The sequence below is a fragment of the Squalius cephalus genome (assembly GCF_949319135.1).
Source record: "Squalius cephalus genome assembly, chromosome: 25".
Classification (NCBI taxonomy): Eukaryota; Metazoa; Chordata; class Actinopteri; order Cypriniformes; family Leuciscidae; genus Squalius; species Squalius cephalus.
In genome coordinates this window covers 6230148-6249387 of record NC_137146.1, presented here as the reverse complement: position 1 = coordinate 6249387, position 19240 = coordinate 6230148, and the positions used below count along the sequence as shown (strand labels likewise).

Sequence of the window (19240 nt, the reverse complement as noted above, 5' to 3'; positions counted from 1 at the left end):
TTTAAGTACATTGCCAGCTGTATTTAATTTAGGATCTTTCACTAAACCGATATAATCTTAAGATTATCTCAATAAAAAATTCATGATAATATATATATATATATATATATATATATATATATATATATATATATATATATATATATATATATACACACACACACTAACCTAATCTATTTATGTATATATAGTGGCAGGAGTATAGTACCATTGTAATGTTTAATATCTAATTATTTTATTATAATTATTTAGACTTTTTAATGATATTTGATAGCAAAATGATATTTGACAAGGTGGTTTTAATTTGAGGTCTTTAAACAACCCGGAAGGAAAGCTAAACAATCGCTTTGCTCTTAAATGAACGTTTTCAGACCTTTCCAAAACGTCATTTTGGTTATAGTGTAATTCTATATAATCATCAAAATATGTGTCTCTTCCAAAGTGGTGATTTATTCTATAAATAGCAAATATCATAATCCTACGCTTTTACAGGCAAAAGACCTAGCCAGCCACTACATCCGGGGACTTGCGCTGCATGGCCACATTCTACACGCGGACACTAGATGGCGCTAAAGAGAAATTATTTGGCCTACTTTACTGTGATTATAAAAAGCACGATATCGAATTCAGACATCTAATAAATCATTTCCCAAAATAGTATCCTTGCTTGGGTTTGTGTTCGATTTATTTTAAATGTTTATTTTGATCTGAACAGGAAATGGAACAAAGCGAAGTGGCCAGTTTTTTTAATTAATGTTTTCTTTATCGTTATGTAATTCCATTTTCTTGTTATGTGATTATGTGTGTGCAATTGTTAATTTAAAAATTGTTAAGGTAATGGACTAAACCCTTTTGTAAAAACATATTTTGCGCCTTACCGTTATTGTCAAGCAGGCGACACTAAAGAGAACGATAGCTCGTTTAGACTACCACCGAAGAAATGAAGCTCACGTAACGCCGATTAATTCGCTGAATTTAACAACGCTATCTTTTCGTATAGTAAAGATTATGGTGAAGTCATCGGTGAGATTAACAACGCCTGTTGTCACAACCTAAGAACATAACAGAAGCGGATCTGACAGGAGCACACGAATACCTCAGCGAATATCTAAGCAAAATATGTTTTCTCTGCCCACAACCTTTCAGTCGCAGGTATGAAGATATTTCATTGTTTTAAAAAGAGGTCGTCAAAGCCCGTTTTGTAAATAAATGAGTGACTGTCGAGAGTATTAATGAACGTGAACGAGAAACCAGTGTGAATGGGGGTTTTCATAACAAACTTTGGTCTTGCTCATTTAAGTCTGATGAAAATTGATATTTAAAACAATAATATTGTCTGCTATTGAACGTTTATGTTAATGACAGCCTATTTCTGGCACATTCTGCCGCTATTTAGATGGACCATCAAACAGATTACATCATCTGATTGACTGTATTTATTTAATAAAATCATCTGTAGCGAATTTCTTTTGTTTTTCTTCACTGTTGATTGAAAACACAATTATACAGATTATCTGTAGGTCTATTCATGTATTAGCCTATATATTTAATTATTTTAATCAATAATAGTGTTATTTATGACATGGTTATGTATTACATTCATTCTGGTTGTTCAACAACAGCTGTGAAAGTGTGTTTAATAGTGAGACTGAGTGTGAAGGTGTCTGAAGGGTGTTTCAATAGTATGTCAGTAGTGATATAACTGACCTACAGATCTACACACTATAGTATATCAGTCATACATGGAGAGCTTATCTGTCTCTGTGACTATGTTAACTTAAGGACTGGCAACTTAATACAGTTTTATTATTTATTTGCTAACCAATATTCTCCAAACCAAGTTATGCAATGTGACCTAAATGTACTTTTTTGGTACTTTTTTTTTTAGGGAACAGTGCCTTTGACCCATCTAATCAATGTGGTCCAGTACCTGAAGAGTTCAGCCAACTCAGCCGTAACCACATCGGTGCAGAGTCTACAGAGAGACCTTAAACCTGAACATGACCCACTCCTCAATGAGGTATGACAGTCACGGATACCGCACTCACAATGTTTTAAAGCAGTGCATGTTCATGTTTACACCAAGGTTATTATAGTTCACTCAAACTAATTTTGAAATTTTAAATAAAATTTATGTTAACTGAAATACGATATAATTAAAAGGATAGTTCACCCAAAAATGTAAATTCAGTCATCATTTACTCACCCTCAAGTTGTTCCAAACCTGTATAAATTTCTTTCTTCTGCTGAACACAAAAGAAGATAATACTTTCCATAGTATGAAAATAAAAATAAAAAAAAAGAGTCAATGGGGAACAGAAACTCTTTGGTTACCGACATTCTTCAAAATATCTTCTTTTGACTTTCAAAACTGTTTTAATTATTCTTATTTATTTTTATTATTTTAATTTCTTCTGTGTAAAGCACTTTGAATTGCCATTGTGTATGAAATGTGCTATATAAATAAACTTGCCTTGCCTTGCCTTCAGCAGAAGAAAGAAATTCACTCATGTTAGGAACAACTTGAGGCTAAGTAGGCCTAAATGATGACTGAATTTTAATTTTTGGGTGAACTATCCCTTTAAACTTATTTTATTTCAGCTAGTTGCCAACCAAGACCCAAGTTGTCATTTTCGTTTGGTTTAACTTGTAGTAGAATAACTAAAACTGAATAAAAATGATTAAAGGGGTGGTATAATGCACTTTTCACAAGATGTAAAATAAGTCTCTGATGTCCCCAGAGTGTGTATGTGAAATTTTAGCTCAAAATACCCCACAGATATTTTTATATAGCATGTTAAAATTGTCACTTTTTAAAAGTGAGCAAAAATGCTCCATTTTTGTGTCTGTCCCTTTAAATGCAAATGAGCTGCTGCTCCCAGCACAGGGGGCGGAGCTACAACAGCTTGTGTCCTGAAAGTTTCAAAAACTTTTTTTGTTTATGTTTAAATTTATGTAGCTGATGTAGAGTTAACTATCTTCTAGTCATTGATTAGCAAATTCTGTCATGATAATCTATAAATCACATTCCCGGGGGGCGGGGTTTATATAAATTTTAGGGTTAGTGATGTCACTAACCCGGGGGAATGTGGTGTAGTCTCTACCAGCCGTTTGTTGTAGTCCTTAAAAAGCAATTTCTTTAAAAGCAAATATCTCCCTTTGCTTTGAACTTTGAGCATCGTAACTTTGCAGATGCTGTTTATGATCAAACAGCAACATTACACACTAACTAAAGTTAGAAAAGTGAAATCATAATCAACCACCCCTTTAAAAAAACGATATTGACAAAAAAAAGCTAAAAAATAAAATTAAAATAAAAACCCACCTAATTACTAAAACTATCATTAAAATGAAAAATATAAAAAATAAAAACAACATTGAAAATGATCTCAGTGATACTAAAATAACACTGGTTTCCACTGCGCTTCATGGTTCTAACCGTCTTGTTTTCACAGCCGAAAGTAAACTTGAGGGACCTGGGTCTGTCCGAGCTGAGGTTCAGTCATGTACGCGATGTTCTGGAACGCCTGCTGCCTTCTGTAGATCCAGAGGAGAGATCCATCTCCAGCGCTGCTCAAAACTCAACAGCATGGAGAACATCTCACATTTCTGCCCCCTCCTTCTTCCAAAACAAAAATGGTAAGGTTAACCATAACATAAAGTGATAATATCATGTTTTGAAGTATATTTGTCTCTCTGAATTTTTGTTAGCTCAATAATTAGGTTTATTCTCATCCAGAAAATTTGAATGCGGCCACTTCTTTTCAGTAGACCACATCTGTTAAAAAATAAGTTGTTCCAGCTTCACAGGAAATGACACTGCAATTTTTGGGTCATTTTCAATCTACTGTACTTGAATACTTTGTGCAAGCTAGGTCACAAGTAGATAACTAAATAACTTATTTATTAGGATGTTGAAATTTTGTGCACCAGCAAGTTTTTTGATTTCCAAAAACTTTCCAGTCTTAAATTGCCCCATTATGCTCTTCCGGATAGTACCTTTCATGTAGTGTGTTATATTTTGTGTTCGTCTCACTGTGTATCAAGTACTAAGGAAGATCCGGAGCTGAAATTCAGATATGCTAATAGTCGTTTGGTTTCTGACACTGTAGACCAATCACAACAGTCTGGGCCATCTGACCAATCAGAGCAGAGTAGACTCTCAGAAAGAAGGGGTTTAGAAAGACCGAATCCTTTATTGAACTGTTTCAGACACTGTGAGAAAAGTCTTGTCATTTGCATACTAAAGACCCCATTTTGTTGTCAGCAAAGTGATTTATTCTTGACTTTGTTGTGTAATGTAAATTGTATATCTTACCACAGGGTTCTCTCACAAACACACGGGACTCTTTGGCTCTCCGGTGTTTCGCAGGCAAACCTCCAGCCCCCTCCAGACAGCCTGCGTAGATCTGCACCATCTGCAATGTAATCTTTAATGACCAAAATATAAAGGATTAAAGCCCGTTCACACTAAGAACAATAACTATAATGTTCTATGAATTGATCTAATACTTTGAGAATAGGGAAGTCCACACCACAGCTGGAACAATATCATTGGAATCACTTTCAAAGCTATATTTTACAGCTGATAAACGATAAAAACATTAACAACCAATAAGAATCCACCCGAGCTTATAGAGCCTGAGCATTTAAAGTGGCTAATGAAACAACTGCAGTCTGTGCTTATAATAAACATGATCATCTGTTGGTGTGGATGCTAATATAGTTATATGTATTGTTCTTGGTGTGAATAGGTTCTTTACTCAGTTACATGCTGTTACATTATAGCTATTGTATGGATTGAGTTCTGGGTTTATTTTAATGTGTGTATGTCTTGTTTGTTTTCATGCATAGTATGGATCCAAAACAGAGGTTTCAAGACAATGAGGTCCAAGACCAGACATCTGCAGTCTGGTCCTGAAGCTCCAGTAGAAGCAGAGAATTATACGCCTGTCTTTATGAAGGTTAGTGAGCTGCATGACACTGGTCTGCTCTTTAGAAAAACAACAGGTTTTATCTGTGTGATTAATTTTTCCTTATTCTCTGTCCTCAGGGCCTCCTCATGAAGGAAAAACAAGACACAGGGAGTTTTGAACAGTTATTGAAACAGAATAACTTGTCAGAATCTCACCAGGATGCTTTTAAGACTGGCTTCACAGAGGGCTTCATGAAGGCTCAGGCATTGACAAGGAGAAATCAAGGTCATATCTTAAACGTACATCTGCTTAATAGTAAAAAATGTGTTCTTATGAAGGAGTTTGTTCTTACTTCTTCTGTTTCTAACAGACTCTGTAAAGAGGACACGTCTGATTATTTTTGCCCTCCTGCTGGTGGGCCTGTATGGTGTGTCCAAAAGCCCTCTCTTCTCGGGTAAAGGGTCATTTTCCGACACTGGTTTGTTTCCCATTTTATTCATTCCTTATATTTGCTTGCCTAACATATATTGAACTGATAGTTGACTGTAGCTGAATTTCTTCTGCAGCTTTTATTATAAAGTATCAATGTAGTGCCTGCAAGGCATTGTTGCTGTGCTGTAAAATCATTGTCCGTTTCTTGATGTTTTATTTGATCTGTTTACTTGTAGTTCGTTTTCGCACCACCTCTGGTCTGGATTCAGCCGTGGACCCTGTTCAAATGAAAAATGTCACCTTTGAACATGTGAAAGGTGTAGAGGAGGCTAAGAACGAACTTCAGGATGTTGTCGAATTTTTGCGAAACCCCCAGAAATTCACTGTGCTTGGTGGTAAACTTCCCAAAGGTGAAATTGAACACTTCTTTTACTTATGGTCGTAGGTGTTTTGTTTTTAATTTTGTAGAAATGTCTAATTTGGATGTGTATTTCAGGTATCCTGCTTGTGGGGCCTCCAGGAACAGGAAAAACCCTGTTGGCCAGAGCTGTAGCAGGTGAAGCAGACGTGCCCTTTTACTACGCCTCCGGGTCAGAGTTTGACGAAATGTTTGTGGGAGTCGGAGCGAGTCGCATCAGAAACCTTTTCAGTGAGTTTTTTGAGGAATAAATGCTCATAATAAAAATTATAAATAAAAATGCTCTTAGAATGTTCATAATGCTTATGATGTGAATAAAATCACTACTTTAACTACTTACTTAACTAAAAAAAATGCAGTTCATGATCCCTTTAAAGTAAATTATAATGTTCTCTGAGGTCCACTTATAATGTTATCAAGAATTTTACATAAAAATACATCCTAATTTAGAAGTAATCAGCTATTTTCTATCATGTTTTTGACCCTCTCTTTCGATCACTCGTTTTGATGGGCGTGCCGCATTCAAGACTTGGAAGTAAACGCCCACTGCTATGATTGGGTAACAGTTTTGTATATTAAAATAAGTCCCCGTTATTACACGTGTGAAATTGTTTTGAAAACTTCCGATGTTGAAAAATATCTCGTTACATAGTTAAAACATTTGCCAACAATGTGAAACATTTTTTGCGTATTACATATGCTTTATGAGTCTTGGTAAAGTTTAAGCTCCTGGAGTTACAACTGTTATAATTGACAAAGGATGTCTTACGGTGTTTTGTGTAAACTGAATTATAAATGAGTGTACCGTTTTTTGTCACACTGTCGTTCTTATAGGCTATTCATAGTTCATCCTATTCGATAAAGTGAAAACCGTATACATTGTCATTAGCAGTGTCGGGTTTTAAATGTTTAAAATGTTTTCTACGTGCTTTCTTCCGTATCCGATAATCCAACGGATTAACCCCATAAATGCTGAAGAAAGGGAAAGAACAGCAAATCACAACATTCACTATTCAGTTTGACTGCGGCGCTACAGTATAAATACTCAGTACATATCAAACGATCTGTAACAGATAAAGCAATAGTGAGACATGGTAAAAACACTGGTACTCACACTTGTGTGTTGCGACATTTCTGTTGGATCCAAAGTTGGCAACTGCATTGTCTTGGTTAAAAAACGAATCTGCAGGAAAATGAAGCGAACAAACAAACCGTGTCTTACTGACGCCATCTGACTGGAATTTCATTAAAAATAAAGTTCATCCACGCTTTCTTAATGTTAGGATCACAAGGATGGCAATGCAAAGACTGTTTTTCCACAACTTTGCACTTCAAAATGTCTTAGTCCTTAGAGGCATCTCTGTTGTTTTGTTGCTGGAGTAATCCTGTGTTTGCATCAGTCTCGTATTTACTACTACTGACATGTGCGAATCGGTGGGCGGGGCTTAAGAGGCAATGATGTTGAAGTAGACGTCAATCTGCCGAGCAGGTCTTTCATCGCAATATGGCGTAATAATGTGACAAGATCCGAAATGAGACGTTTTCTGAGCTTGGTTTAAAAAAAAAGCTGTTTTTGGACTAACAAGGAAGTTTTGAAACTTACAGGATTTTTTTTTTATAGTACAATGACATCTTATATGTCAAACGATCAAGGAAAATTTGATTTCTCAATTCATGACCCTTTAACAAATGTTTTTGCTGTTTTTTCCTCACAGAGGAGGCTAAAGCTAGTGCACCGTGTGTAATATTTATTGATGAGCTGGACAGTGTAGGAGGCAAGAGAATCGAGTCTCCCATGCACCCGTACTCGCGACAGACCATCAACCAACTGCTCGCTGAGATGGACGGGTGAGTCCATGGCTTTTTATTTAGTTCCTCTTTTTGAAAGACGTTACATAGGTCTTATTTGAGTTTTTTGATGATTTCAGGTTTAAATCCAATGAAGGGGTCATTGTGATTGGAGCTACAAACTTTGCTGAAGCTTTGGACAAGTAGGTTTCACTTGACAAAAATCACTTGATATATATTACTCTAATAGGACACTATTATGATTTCAGTAAAACTGCAATCATTGTGATTAGCCTAAATAGACATCATCTTGTTAATGTGTGTTTCAGTGCTCTGGTGAGACCAGGCAGGTTTGACATGCAGGTCACTGTCCCAATACCGGATGTGAAGGGACGCACTGAAATCCTGCAGTGGTATTTGAAAAAAATTAAAGTGGATTCTGGTAAGAATTATTAAGAGAAAGCAAATATGTTTCCAAAGATTCTCAATAGGACAATCTGAATAAAATAATCTGTTTTTGTGTGTTTTGTAGACGTTGATGCAGAGATCATTGCCAGGGGAACAGTAGGTTTCTCTGGAGCCGAACTGGAGAACCTGGTGAACCAGGCGGCGCTGAAAGCGGCAGCCGATGGGAAAAACCTGGTGACCATGAAGGAGCTTGAGTTTGCGAAGGATAAGATCCTGATGGGTGAGGACAGTAGGGCCGTACAGCTTAGTCCCTGCAGCATGTGATGGAGATTAATGCTTTGAACAAAGAGATTCTTTTCTGACATCCTCTTCTCTGTCTATCCAGGTCCAGAGCGCAGGAGTGTGGAGATAGACAATAGAAATAAGATGATCACGGCCTATCATGAGTCAGGACACGCTATAGTTGCTTATTACACCAAAGACGCCATGCCCATCAACAAAGCTACCATCATGCCACGTGGCCCTTCGCTGGGACATGTGAGTAATTGGTCTCACTGTTCCATTATAACGTTCATGTTATTTTTCATTTTCTAAATACCCCCCAACATTTTTCAGATTAACTAATAAAGATTTCTAAATCTGGATGCATGAAATATTGTCACCATATAGTTTATTAGCCGATAGTATAAAAGTTTTTCATTTATCTGTATCAGTCAATATTGAATATTTAATAGTGCAGGCTCATTTCAAATATTTTTCCATTGACTTTATGGTTGCCATCATCTAACTTTCACTAAATAATAATTGAGAAGTACTGTTAAATGTAATCTTTATCAGATCTCTAAATGAATATCCATGTGTACTGTACATTATAGTATTCCATTACTGTACATTAATAATGTTGCATAAGCAATGCTTTTATCGCTTGTTTGTGCTCCTTTTTTTGCCTGTGTTTTGATCCGGAGATTCTGTACACTTTCAGAAGATGCATAATAGTGCCACCTACCATATATCAGTGAAAACATGGAAAGCTGGATAAACTATGGACAATTCCAACAATGGCAGTGAAAGAGTTAATGTTAATGTATTTAAATTAAGCTGAAATCTGATTTATGGCTTCTAAAGAAACCAATATCATTGTTAAACAGTTTTGTGTTTTGCTAGATTTTGAATGACAGGGTTATACGTTAAAAACTCATTGTGCTGTTTCTTCTGTTTCTCTGGTCTCTCTCAGGTCTCCTTGCTGCCAGAGAACGATCGCTGGAGTGAGACACGGGCACAGCTGCTGGCTCAGATGGACATCAGCATGGGCGGCAGGGTTGCTGAGGAACTGGTGTTTGGAAATGATTACATCACCACTGGTGAGAAGTGTTCCTAACTGATCCTTGCTACTCTGAATTCTTGGAAATATCAACATCACGGTTTATTTGTTTCTTTTGCAGGAGCATCCAGTGATTTTGATGGAGCCACTAAAATAGCACAGATGATGGTGACACGGTTTGGAATGAGTGACAAGGTGAAAACTCATTATGTGACTTAAAAATGCTTACAGTATGTACTTAGTAATGATTTCATAATTTAGGCCCGAATTTCCCAAACCTGGGTTCGTGAGTTGATGAAAAACGAATAAATGTAAAAAAAAAAATTGTTTTAATAAAAATGAAATGTATTAATTCTAAAATCAAAACCAAAATAACAATCAAAATTAAACACTCACTAAAAGATTAATAATATATATATATAAAATTCAATTCATTATCATTTATTAGGCTGCAGAGTGAGCTTATCATTTTATAAAACTTTTAAATTTGGTCAAAGCTGCGTAGTTTTTATGGTCATTTTACAGTTTAGGGTGTTACTTGCAACTTGCAACCTAAACAACATGTATTTCTATTCTAATATCAGAATTTTCCAAAATGATTTCAACTGATGATTCCAGGAAACAAAAAAATTTAAGAAAAATAAAACTCCCCATCTACATCAGATCACATTTCAAGTGAAAATAATTATAATATTCAAAAAGAAAGGAAGCAAATAGCTATTTGGAGAAGCCATTTGAGTCCTTCCACGTGTTCAAAAGCCATTAGCGTTGTGTGAGCGCTCACATTCCAGACTTAAATCTGTGTTTCGCACTAATCCCTTCTCCAGCACTTTTCCAGCACATGCAGGGTCTAAACTTCACACACATTCACCCCATCTCTAACGTCAGGATCCTGTTGTAATCAGAAACTTGTGTGAAGCCTTTGTTGAATTACTGTTGTGCCTGTAACTGCTGTTCACTCACCTCTCTTTGCTTTGACCAGCTGGGGGTCATGACCTACAATGATCTGACAAACCATAGCCCAGAGACACGGGCTGCTGTAGAACAGGAAATCAGGGTGCTGTTGCAGGTAGGTCTTTAGTTTTTGTTTGTCTTTGATATTTGATCTGATGATTGTGGAAATTCAGCTTCCTAATTTTCTCTTTCAGAGCTCATATGAAAGGACAAAGAAGCTACTTAAGACCTACAGCAAAGAACACAAGCTGCTGGCCGATGCCCTGCTGACTTATGAGACTCTGGATGCAAAGGAAATTCAGATGATCCTGGAGGGAAAGTCACTGGAACCCAGATGATTAATTATTGGATTAACAGAGACATTTCAAGCTACAATCTTACAACCTTACCTGTAAATATAAACATCGATAACAAGCGAGACTTTCTAGCCTTCTCTCTTAATATTTTTCATTTTTCAGGCAACACGTTGGCTTTCAAACAGACACTATGCAAATAGAAATCCAGACATTCTATTAAGTTGAGACGGTATATTGATGCCTAAAGTACATATGCCTAAGCAGCGAACCACTGAACATGGTTACTAATCAATTAAACTGTAAATGTTTTGCTTTGTTTTTAGAAGCTAAGTCTATAGCAGGGTAAAGGATGATGTTCATAACTTGCTTTATTCATCCAATTCTTTGTTGCCCAGTCATCAAATTTAAGCCCTTGTTATTTTAAGTATTAGAGAAAAACAGAAAGCACAGAAACTTTTAACTTATAAATGGTGCATTATTTTGCTTGAAATCAAATGCCAGTGGGCTGCTGCTCATGATGTCTCATTTTCAGTAATCACAGTAGTACAGATTGTTCAGTTATGAATGTGACTTCGGAATGTCAGTATGCTTTCCTCTGTCACATTTGGGTTGCCTGCATGTGTGTGTTTAAACAGCTCAGGTGAATGCACTGTATACATATTTGTGTTTGAAAAATTATTAGTGTGCTTGCTTTTGAAATGAATACCATGTTTATTTCCATTTTTCTGAATCAGAAATGAACATGGATATGACTATAAATTATATACATAAATAAAGGCTATTACCTTGCCATTTTCTGAGAGTGAGAATATAAAGATGGGATTTTGAATGAGTTTGAAATGAAGGCTAAAAATGAATAAGGTCTTGGATCCTTTTCAAAGGTTCAAAATAAAAGACAGGCAGTAAACCATTCAGTCTGATAATCGCAGGTATCAGGTTAGGTGTGCTGAGATAGTCATTGGTTATCTTATTTCAAATTGTGGTCTACACACATTTAGGTCCTGCCTTCTCATCATTCGCTATATGTTTCTTTATGGAAGCCAATTAAAGTCAATCATGAATTAGAGTTTCACCTCAATAGCTTTGAGACAATAGCTTTATTGTTTCCAGTGAGAGGAAACTGCAATCAGTGTTTTACATCTCTACCCAAGTCTGTAATTACAGAGTTTTGTTACAAGAGGAAGGATTGCACATTTAAAGACCCTTTGTTGAAAGAAATTTGTTTTCCCATTGGTTTTCAGCTGTGGAAGGCTTTATAAAAATGCCTAGACGTTGTAGGAGACTGATGAATTCTGGTCAAAAAGATGATGAGACCAACTGAGCTGAGCTCAGAGATTCTTAAGGTTTGTTTTTTTTCTGTAGAGAGTGCAAAATAAAATAAAATGATCATTTGAAAAAAAGAAAGAAAACCGGCTAAATGGACGAGGATATCGCGATCATTGGAATTGGATGCAACTTCCCAGGAGGTAAATATATTTTTATGAACTCTTTTTTTTTTTTTTATGAACTCTTATACAGTTTGTGACAATGCTGTGTGCATTTGAATGAGTTCTCTACTACCTTCACAGGTGAGGGTGTTGATAATTTCTGGAAAGTTCTTGTGGAGGGCAGGAACTGTGTGGTACAGATTCAAGATGAAAGATTTGATACATCAGAGTGGTTTCATCCTGATGAGAGTAAACCAGGAAAAACACAGACGACAAAAGCGGCTCTCATTGAAGGGTAGGAATAATCAGTTCATGATGATACATTTGAGGTTTATAGTTACTAAAAAGTGAAATGATAAAGTAATAAAATATATGTCTTATTTCAGATTCAATGAGTTTGATCACAAGTTCTTTGGCATCAGTGATGCTGAAGCTGATTTCATGGACCCTCAGCAGAAACTGTTGCTGCAGTGTGCATATCGAGCTCTAGAGGATGCTGGGATACCCTTGGAAAAAGTGAGCGGAACCCAAACAGGAGTTTACATAGGTAATACAATACATCTAATAAAAGTAGTTCACATTTTTAACTTTTGGGTGTTTTTAGGATAGTGAAACCATATATTGTGTTTGATTTCAGGTCTTATGAACAGGGACTATGAAACACTTTTGAACAACAGTCCAAGCACAATAACTCACTATAATGGCACCGGAACAGCTATGAGTATAGCTGCCAACAGAATTTCCTATATCTTCAACCTGACTGGACCATCTTTTGCCATTGACAGTGCATGTTCTTCATCCCTAGTCGCCCTTCACTCTGCGTGTCAGGCCATCAGGCAAGGTAATGATACTATTTCAATGTTAAAGTCTGTTCATTGCTTGACATTTACATGGTTAATCATCCTTGTTTACTTTATCTCTAGGGGACTGTGAAATGGCTCTGTGTGGAGGGGTCAGCTGCATACTTGAGCCTCGAGTCTTTGTGGCCCTCAGCAAGGCAAAGATGATCTCACCTGAGGGCACAAGCAAACCATTCTGCCGTACTGCAGATGGCTATGGCAGAGGGGAGGGATGTGGTATAGTCTTACTGAAGCCTTTGAAAAAGGTAGATATTTTACATTGTTAAAAAGAAATCTGTTTTAAAATATTGATATAACATTCAGTTATGGTTTATAAAAAATGTAAATGTAATAAATACAGTTAATTATTTGTGGAAGTAAGCTGGTGATTCTCTTTTTAGGCTCTTGAGGACTTTGATCATATTTGGGGCATTGTGAACAAGACTGCAGTAAACCAAGATGGCCACACCGTCACACCAATCACCAAACCTTCCATGTCCCAACAGGAGGCTCTTCTTCACATGATCTACTCCTCTGAGAATTATTCAGTAAATGTCCAGTATGTAGAAGCTCATGGGACTGGAACACCAGTAGGAGATCCAGTTGAGGCAGGAAGTATCTCAAAAATCATCGCCAAAGAAAGACCTTCAAGCTCAGGTCCTCTGTTTATTGGCTCTGTTAAGAGTAACATTGGACATACAGAATCTGCAGCAGGTGTGGCAGGACTCATAAAGATTCTCTTAATGATGAAGCACGAAATCATTGTCCCCTCTGTGTTCTACTCAGCACAAAATTCCAGCATAGATGCTAAAGCTCTCAATCTTAAAATCCCCACTAGAAGTGAGAAATGGCTGTACTCTGGATCCAGGAAAAGGATGGCTGGATTAAACAGCTTTGGGTTTGGTGGCACCAATGCCCATGCCTTAATCAGCGAGTATGTTTATGCTACAGCCCCCGGCAGCCACAATCTTGAACCTCTAAAACTGCTTCCACTGTCTGCAGCCACGGATCAGTCTCTTCAGTTGTGCATAGCTGACACGTATCAGAGGATTTTAGTAGATGAAACAGTTGATCTACAAGCTCTTGCTTATACAGCTGCCTGCAGAAGAAGCCACATGAAACACAAATTTAGGAAAGTCTTCACTGCATCATCTATATCAGAGTTAAAATCACTACTTGAAGCTAGTATGAACAAGAAATTAGCCCCAATAAAGCAGGACCTAAAGTTGGTTTTTGTATTTTGTGGAAATGGCGTTACTTACAGGGGAATGTGCAAGCAGCTACTGAAAGAAGAACCAGTTTTTAGGGAAAAGGTCAAAGAGGTGGAAAACTATTTCCAGAAGTTCAGATGCACCAGTATTTTGCAAAAGATCGCAAGCAGCTATGACAATGAAGATTTCTCTAAACCAAATGTTGTCCAGCCACTTCTTTTTGCAATCCAGGTTGCAATTGTTCACCTTTTGAAGCACTGGGGCATCAGACCAGATATTGTTCTTGGACACTCTGTGGGAGAGGTTGCTGCAGCTCATTGCTCTGGTCTGCTGTCTCTTGAGGATGCAGTAAAGGTTGTCTACCATCGCAGCGATCTACAGACCAAAGTGATGGGTGGGAGGATGCTGGTCATTGGTAACATTGCTGTCCCAAATATCCTGGAAATCCTCCCTGCATACACAGGAAAGATCTGTGTAGCTGCTGTGAACAGTCCTATGTCATGTGTGCTGTCAGGTGATAAAGAAGCTATTGATAATGTGCACCAAAAGCTTCAGTCTTTTAGGAGCAAGAACCTGTTCCTTCATGTCTTAGATGTTCCTGCTGCCTACCATAGTCATATGATGGATCCTATACTGGGCCAAATCAAAGACAGCATTGGACATTTAACTCCAAATGAAATGGAGTGTGAACTGTTTTCTACCGTAACAGGAGAAATGTGTAATCATGGGGACTTTGTAACAGGTGAATATTGGGCAAGAAACATCCGAAAACCTGTTGCATTTGAACAAGCAATTCAATTAGTTTCCAACCACACAAGGAACACAGTCTTTGTGGAAATTGGTCCAAGACGGGCTCTGCAGAGGAACATCATGGAGATCCTGGGAAATGACACCACAGTGCTAACTTCAGTGCATCCAGATAAAGACCACGAGACCATGTTCACCACTGTATCAAAACTGTTTGAGCTGGGGGTCAATGTGAAGTGGGACGAGTTCTACAAAGGGTTTGAAACAAAGCTTATTGCTTTCCCAAAGTATCAATTTGAATGTCAAAAAAATGAGGTATACTTTGAGGACGTAAGATGGGGAAATGACACAGTTTCTCGCAGTCCACATCCACTGATAAGTCCAAGTAAACGTGATGGCAAAGTGATCAAGTGCAACCTGTCAACAGGTACTTCCTCCTACCTTTGGGAACACAAGAACAATGGCATCTCAATTGCCCCAGGGGCATTGTATGTTGAATTGGCTTTTGCATCTGTAATGGAAACTGCAATTCCAAAGAGGCCTCTTAATTCATTTCAGCTCAAAATCAACTTTCAAAGTTTGTTTGTTTTAACTAAAAACTGCCCTCCTCTGAAAATCACAGTTGACACATCAAAGGACGCAACCACATTTCAGGTTCAGTCCTCTAGTACTGTGCATGCATCAGGCACCATTAGCCATGAAGGGGGACCAGCTATGATAGAACAGCAAACCATTCACCTCAGTGCTGTTTTGGAGAGATGTCCATCAGTCATTGAAGCAAAGGATGTGTACAGCACTCTTAATGATGTAGGGTTTGAGTACGGGCCCAACTTCAAACAACTTGGTGACATTCACTACGGACAAGAATTCAAGGAAGCAGTGACCAGTGTCAGGATTGCAGAGGGAGTCCTCAATCATCTATATGAGTATTGCTTGCACCCAGTGGTCCTAGATTATTTCTTGCAAATGTCCTCAGTTTTAGCAGTAGTCTCTAGCACCATCAGGCCTGGATTTCCCTCTGCAATTGGTAGTATGGTTATATCTGCACCTCCCTGTGAAAACATGTTCATGTATATGAGACTGACCAAAGAAATGCCAGACTACTTTGAGGTTTGTGGTTGTTTCACTGACAAAGATGGACATGTGTTGATTGAGCTAAGAAATGTCAGAATTAATTTTCTGGGAAGACAAGCACAGATTAGGGAATCATGTTTCTTTTATAACCAGAAGGTTGACATTCATGCTGAGAGCAGTTTCCCCAATAGAATCAAGGCTTTGGTCTTTGAGGACACCTTGGGTATCGCTAAAGGTTTGGAGCCATATTTGCACCCAAAATCTGTATTTGTTCCTCCACCCAATTTAACAAAAAACTCAGCCTTGCAGGTCCAAGAATTACTATTGAGGTCTCCATGCAGTGCTGCAGACATGGAACTGGATGAGATCCTGTTTATCTGGGGTGCTCAGAATATTAGTCACCTCAAATCTGAAGCCATTCTAGAGTCCTTGGTAGACAGCTGTGAACTTTACCGTCAGGTTGTTTTGTCTTTAAGAAGCTGCAGTCCTGTTTGTTCCATCCGTGTCATTACGTACAAGTCAGCAGAAGGAACAGTTGAAAGTATAAGTTCTGGATTTGTGTTATCTGGCATGACGAGGGCATGTGCTGCAGAGTTGTCAGGCACTTCTTTCCAGCTCATTGACCTTTCCACAGTGTCAACAGAGGATATAGAAGCACTGGCTCATGTGATTAACTCATACAAAGCCCAAGAGTGTCCAGAAGTCTTCATCAGCAAAGGGAAAGTTTACTCTGCTGTAATAACTCATACTCCTGTCACCACAATTAGGGAAGCAAAGACTGAATCAAAAACCCTACAGTCCCAGGACTTCACTTTGCAGACAACCAGTCCCTACAGGATGACCAGCTTATCAGCTTTTCCTTCAGCGAGTTCAGTCCACACTATTGAGAGTAAAAACATTGAGGTTCAGCTGAGTAAGGTATGTGTGCACTCTTCCGATTATTTTCCAGTTAGTACTTCAGACTTAAACTTTGGTCAGACAATGTATTGGAACAAGCACACAACACAGAACCACGGTCTTCTGGCACTTGACTTCAGTGGGATCATTACAGCTGTTGGAAAGGATGTCAGCAAACTTAAAGTGGGAGACCATGTTGTCTGTTGTTATCCTGTAAAAGCAACTTCCAAAGTCATCCTCCCAGAAGATGTGTGTTTCAAAATGAAAAGGCTTCCATTCCTAAAGGATGCACCATGTGTTTCATACTTTGTCCTTATCTGGGAGATTTTGCAGAGTGTGTTACCCAAGTCCAAACAACAGCAAAGTTTGGGAATCTTCTCTACTGATCGTGACTCAGCCCTGATCAAGTTATTGACACTCATAGCAAGTAAATCAGGCTGGAGAGTTTTTACAGAGACTGAAGTAAGTGGATTAGTCCAAAATACAAAGCAGTGTCTTCTGTTTGTGATTCTTCCTCCATATGATTCCTTGCTTCTGACAGACATTGTAAGAGTTGTCAATGCAAATCACATCATTGCAGTATGTGGCATCCGTGAGCCATGCTACTCTACAATAAATGGAATTCAGAGGGTTAGTGAGAGAACTTGCTTCCAGACACTTGAGATGTCCAAAATCTTCCAGAAATCAGGTCTTAAGGCACAAGGAGTTCTTCTACAGAAATGGCTAAAGGGAATGCACTTACACAAAGCATGGCCATCAATACAAAGCAGTACTTTTCAGATGGCTCCCCCTCAAGGTATTCCTCCTCAGTCGTTTGAACAGTCTGGGTCTTATTTCAGTGCAAGCACTCTGGATGTGATAGCTCTGGCCAGTGATGACACTAGGATCAAGATGTCTGCCATCCCTTTGCTTCCAAGAACAAAGCAGCTGTTCTTAAAGAAAGGTGTGTACATAGTTACAGGTGGTCTCTCTGGTTTGGGATTTGAAACTGTTAAGTTTATTGCCCACAGGGGTGGGGGATGCATTGCCACTCTCTCAAGGAGTGCACCATCTGAGAAGGTACAAGAGGAAATGAGCAGTCTCCAGAAGAGATACGGGGTAAGAATCCTCACTCTTCAGTGTGATGTCTCTGTGTCAGAAGAGGTGATGGAAGCCATTGCTGTGATTGCAAAACATTTTTTCTTATGTCCAATCAGAGGGGTGTTTCACAGTGCTGCTGTGCTACATGATGGATTACTGGAAACCCTTGATAGATCTCTTTTTCAAAAAGTCCTGCAACCTAAAGTCTGTGGTGCTCTTAATCTTCACCTTGCCACTCTGCAAAGCCAGACTCTTGATTACTTTGTGTGCTATTCCTCAATCTCCTCATTCATTGGAAATGCTGCACAAGCAAACTACGCAGCAGCTAATTCTTTTCTGGACACGTTTTGCCACTACCGACACAATATTGGACTTGCAGGCCAGTCAATCAATTGGGGACCCCTTAAACTGGGCCTGCTAAGGAACAAAGACAATTTTCAAAAGTTCCTGGAAACAAAAGGGCTGATGATCATGGATGTGACAGAGATCCACGAAGCACTAGAGCACTGTCTGTTAAATAACAATCCCCAGCAGGTGGTCTGCAAATTCAATTTCAGGAACCTGAAGAACCATGTCCTTTCTCAGAATGTGTCTCTGAAGTTTCGCCTGTCTGCTTTAGTGGAGGAAGAACTGAAAAACACCACAGTTGATGAGCACTCCAGGATAAATGTTCAGTCATCAGTGGATGACTGTGTTAAAGGGATTATGACTGAAATATGCAGTGTTGATACTGATGATCTTAGTGATGAAACTGCGCTCACTGCACTAGGAATTGACTCAATGCTGGCCATGACATTGCAAAATCGCTTGTTTCAAGAGATAGGTGTGAATATTCCTCTTGTTGCTTTGCTTGATCCAAGCAGTACACTATCCTCATTGGCTGAATTGATAAAACAGAGTTCAGATGAGGATTGTGAGATTTCTGTGCACCTGTAAAGTTAATGCAAAGTTATGTATTTTGTCCATCAGACTGAATTGCATAAAAATTAAATGTGCTTATTTTTTTGTGCTTATGTTTTGTTTATCTAAACCTCATTTTTGCAATCTTAACCACAATATTGTTATGTGTGACAGATATTGGATGTCAAACATTAAAATCTTGATTTCAAACATCAATTTTGTTCAAAGAGATCAAAGGTCAGGCATGCCTCGTCATTTTACTGCCAAATGCATAAATCCACTGATGTTTTTATGCATGCATATTAAGCTATGTGCAGAAATAGGCTCATGAAACACTGTAAACATTGAGTGAACTAAACATAGTTTTTAAAAGAAATGTATATTCTCCCTAAAATGATAATCCTCAACCACCAAAACTGGTGTAAAAGATGAAACTATTCACAGTTCTTATTATAATCCTTACTCGGGCAATCCTCTTTTCTCAAAGAGAGTACAACAGCACGTGCACTACAGAAGCAAAGGGAAAGTATAT

The 19240-nt window shown here is 38.1% G+C and overlaps 2 protein-coding genes across 3 annotated transcripts; both read left to right on the top strand.

Moving 5' to 3' along the window:
* The first annotated feature begins 1000 nt into the window (after positions 1–1000).
* yme1l1a (YME1-like 1a) lies at positions 1001–11323 on the top strand. 2 transcript variants are annotated; one of them, XM_079862860.1, is made up of 18 exons: positions 1001–1152; positions 1889–2020; positions 3456–3639; positions 4324–4425; positions 4855–4964; positions 5054–5201; positions 5287–5370; positions 5585–5758; positions 5845–5997; positions 7482–7614; positions 7695–7757; positions 7884–7996; positions 8087–8242; positions 8348–8499; positions 9197–9323; positions 9405–9478; positions 10266–10352; positions 10432–11323. In XM_079862860.1, exons 1-18 carry the CDS (start codon positions 1120–1122, stop codon positions 10573–10575), a joined length of 2169 nt encoding a protein of 722 aa, XP_079718986.1. In that variant the 5' UTR covers positions 1001–1119; the 3' UTR covers positions 10576–11323. The 2 variants fall into 2 exon arrangements, with proteins under 2 accessions (XP_079718986.1, XP_079718985.1); XM_079862859.1 differs by having other exon boundaries at positions 5287–5394.
* A 615-nt stretch (positions 11324–11938) lies between these two features.
* On the top strand, positions 11939–18916 carry pks1 (polyketide synthase 1). Its single transcript, XM_079862857.1, has 6 exons — positions 11939–11999; positions 12102–12255; positions 12347–12507; positions 12598–12801; positions 12884–13065; positions 13201–18916. Exons 1-6 carry the CDS (start codon positions 11951–11953, stop codon positions 18742–18744), a joined length of 6294 nt encoding a protein of 2097 aa, XP_079718983.1. The 5' UTR covers positions 11939–11950; the 3' UTR covers positions 18745–18916.
* The last annotated feature ends 324 nt before the right edge of the window (positions 18917–19240 follow it).

Coding starts and splice junctions, on each gene's coding strand:
- pks1 (XM_079862857.1), top strand. CDS start 11,951: ATGGACGAGGATATCGCGATCATTGGAATTGGATGCAACTTCCCAGGA. Junction 12,000..12,101: donor TGGATGCAACTTCCCAGGAG/GTAAATATATTT, acceptor CTACCTTCACAG/GTGAGGGTGTTGATAATTTC. Junction 12,802..12,883: donor GTGTCAGGCCATCAGGCAAG/GTAATGATACTA, acceptor CTTTATCTCTAG/GGGACTGTGAAATGGCTCTG.
- yme1l1a (XM_079862859.1), top strand. CDS start 1,120: ATGTTTTCTCTGCCCACAACCTTTCAGTCGCAG. Junction 1,153..1,888: donor CCACAACCTTTCAGTCGCAG/GTATGAAGATAT, acceptor TTTTTTTTTTAG/GGAACAGTGCCTTTGACCCA. Junction 8,500..9,196: donor GTGGCCCTTCGCTGGGACAT/GTGAGTAATTGG, acceptor GGTCTCTCTCAG/GTCTCCTTGCTGCCAGAGAA.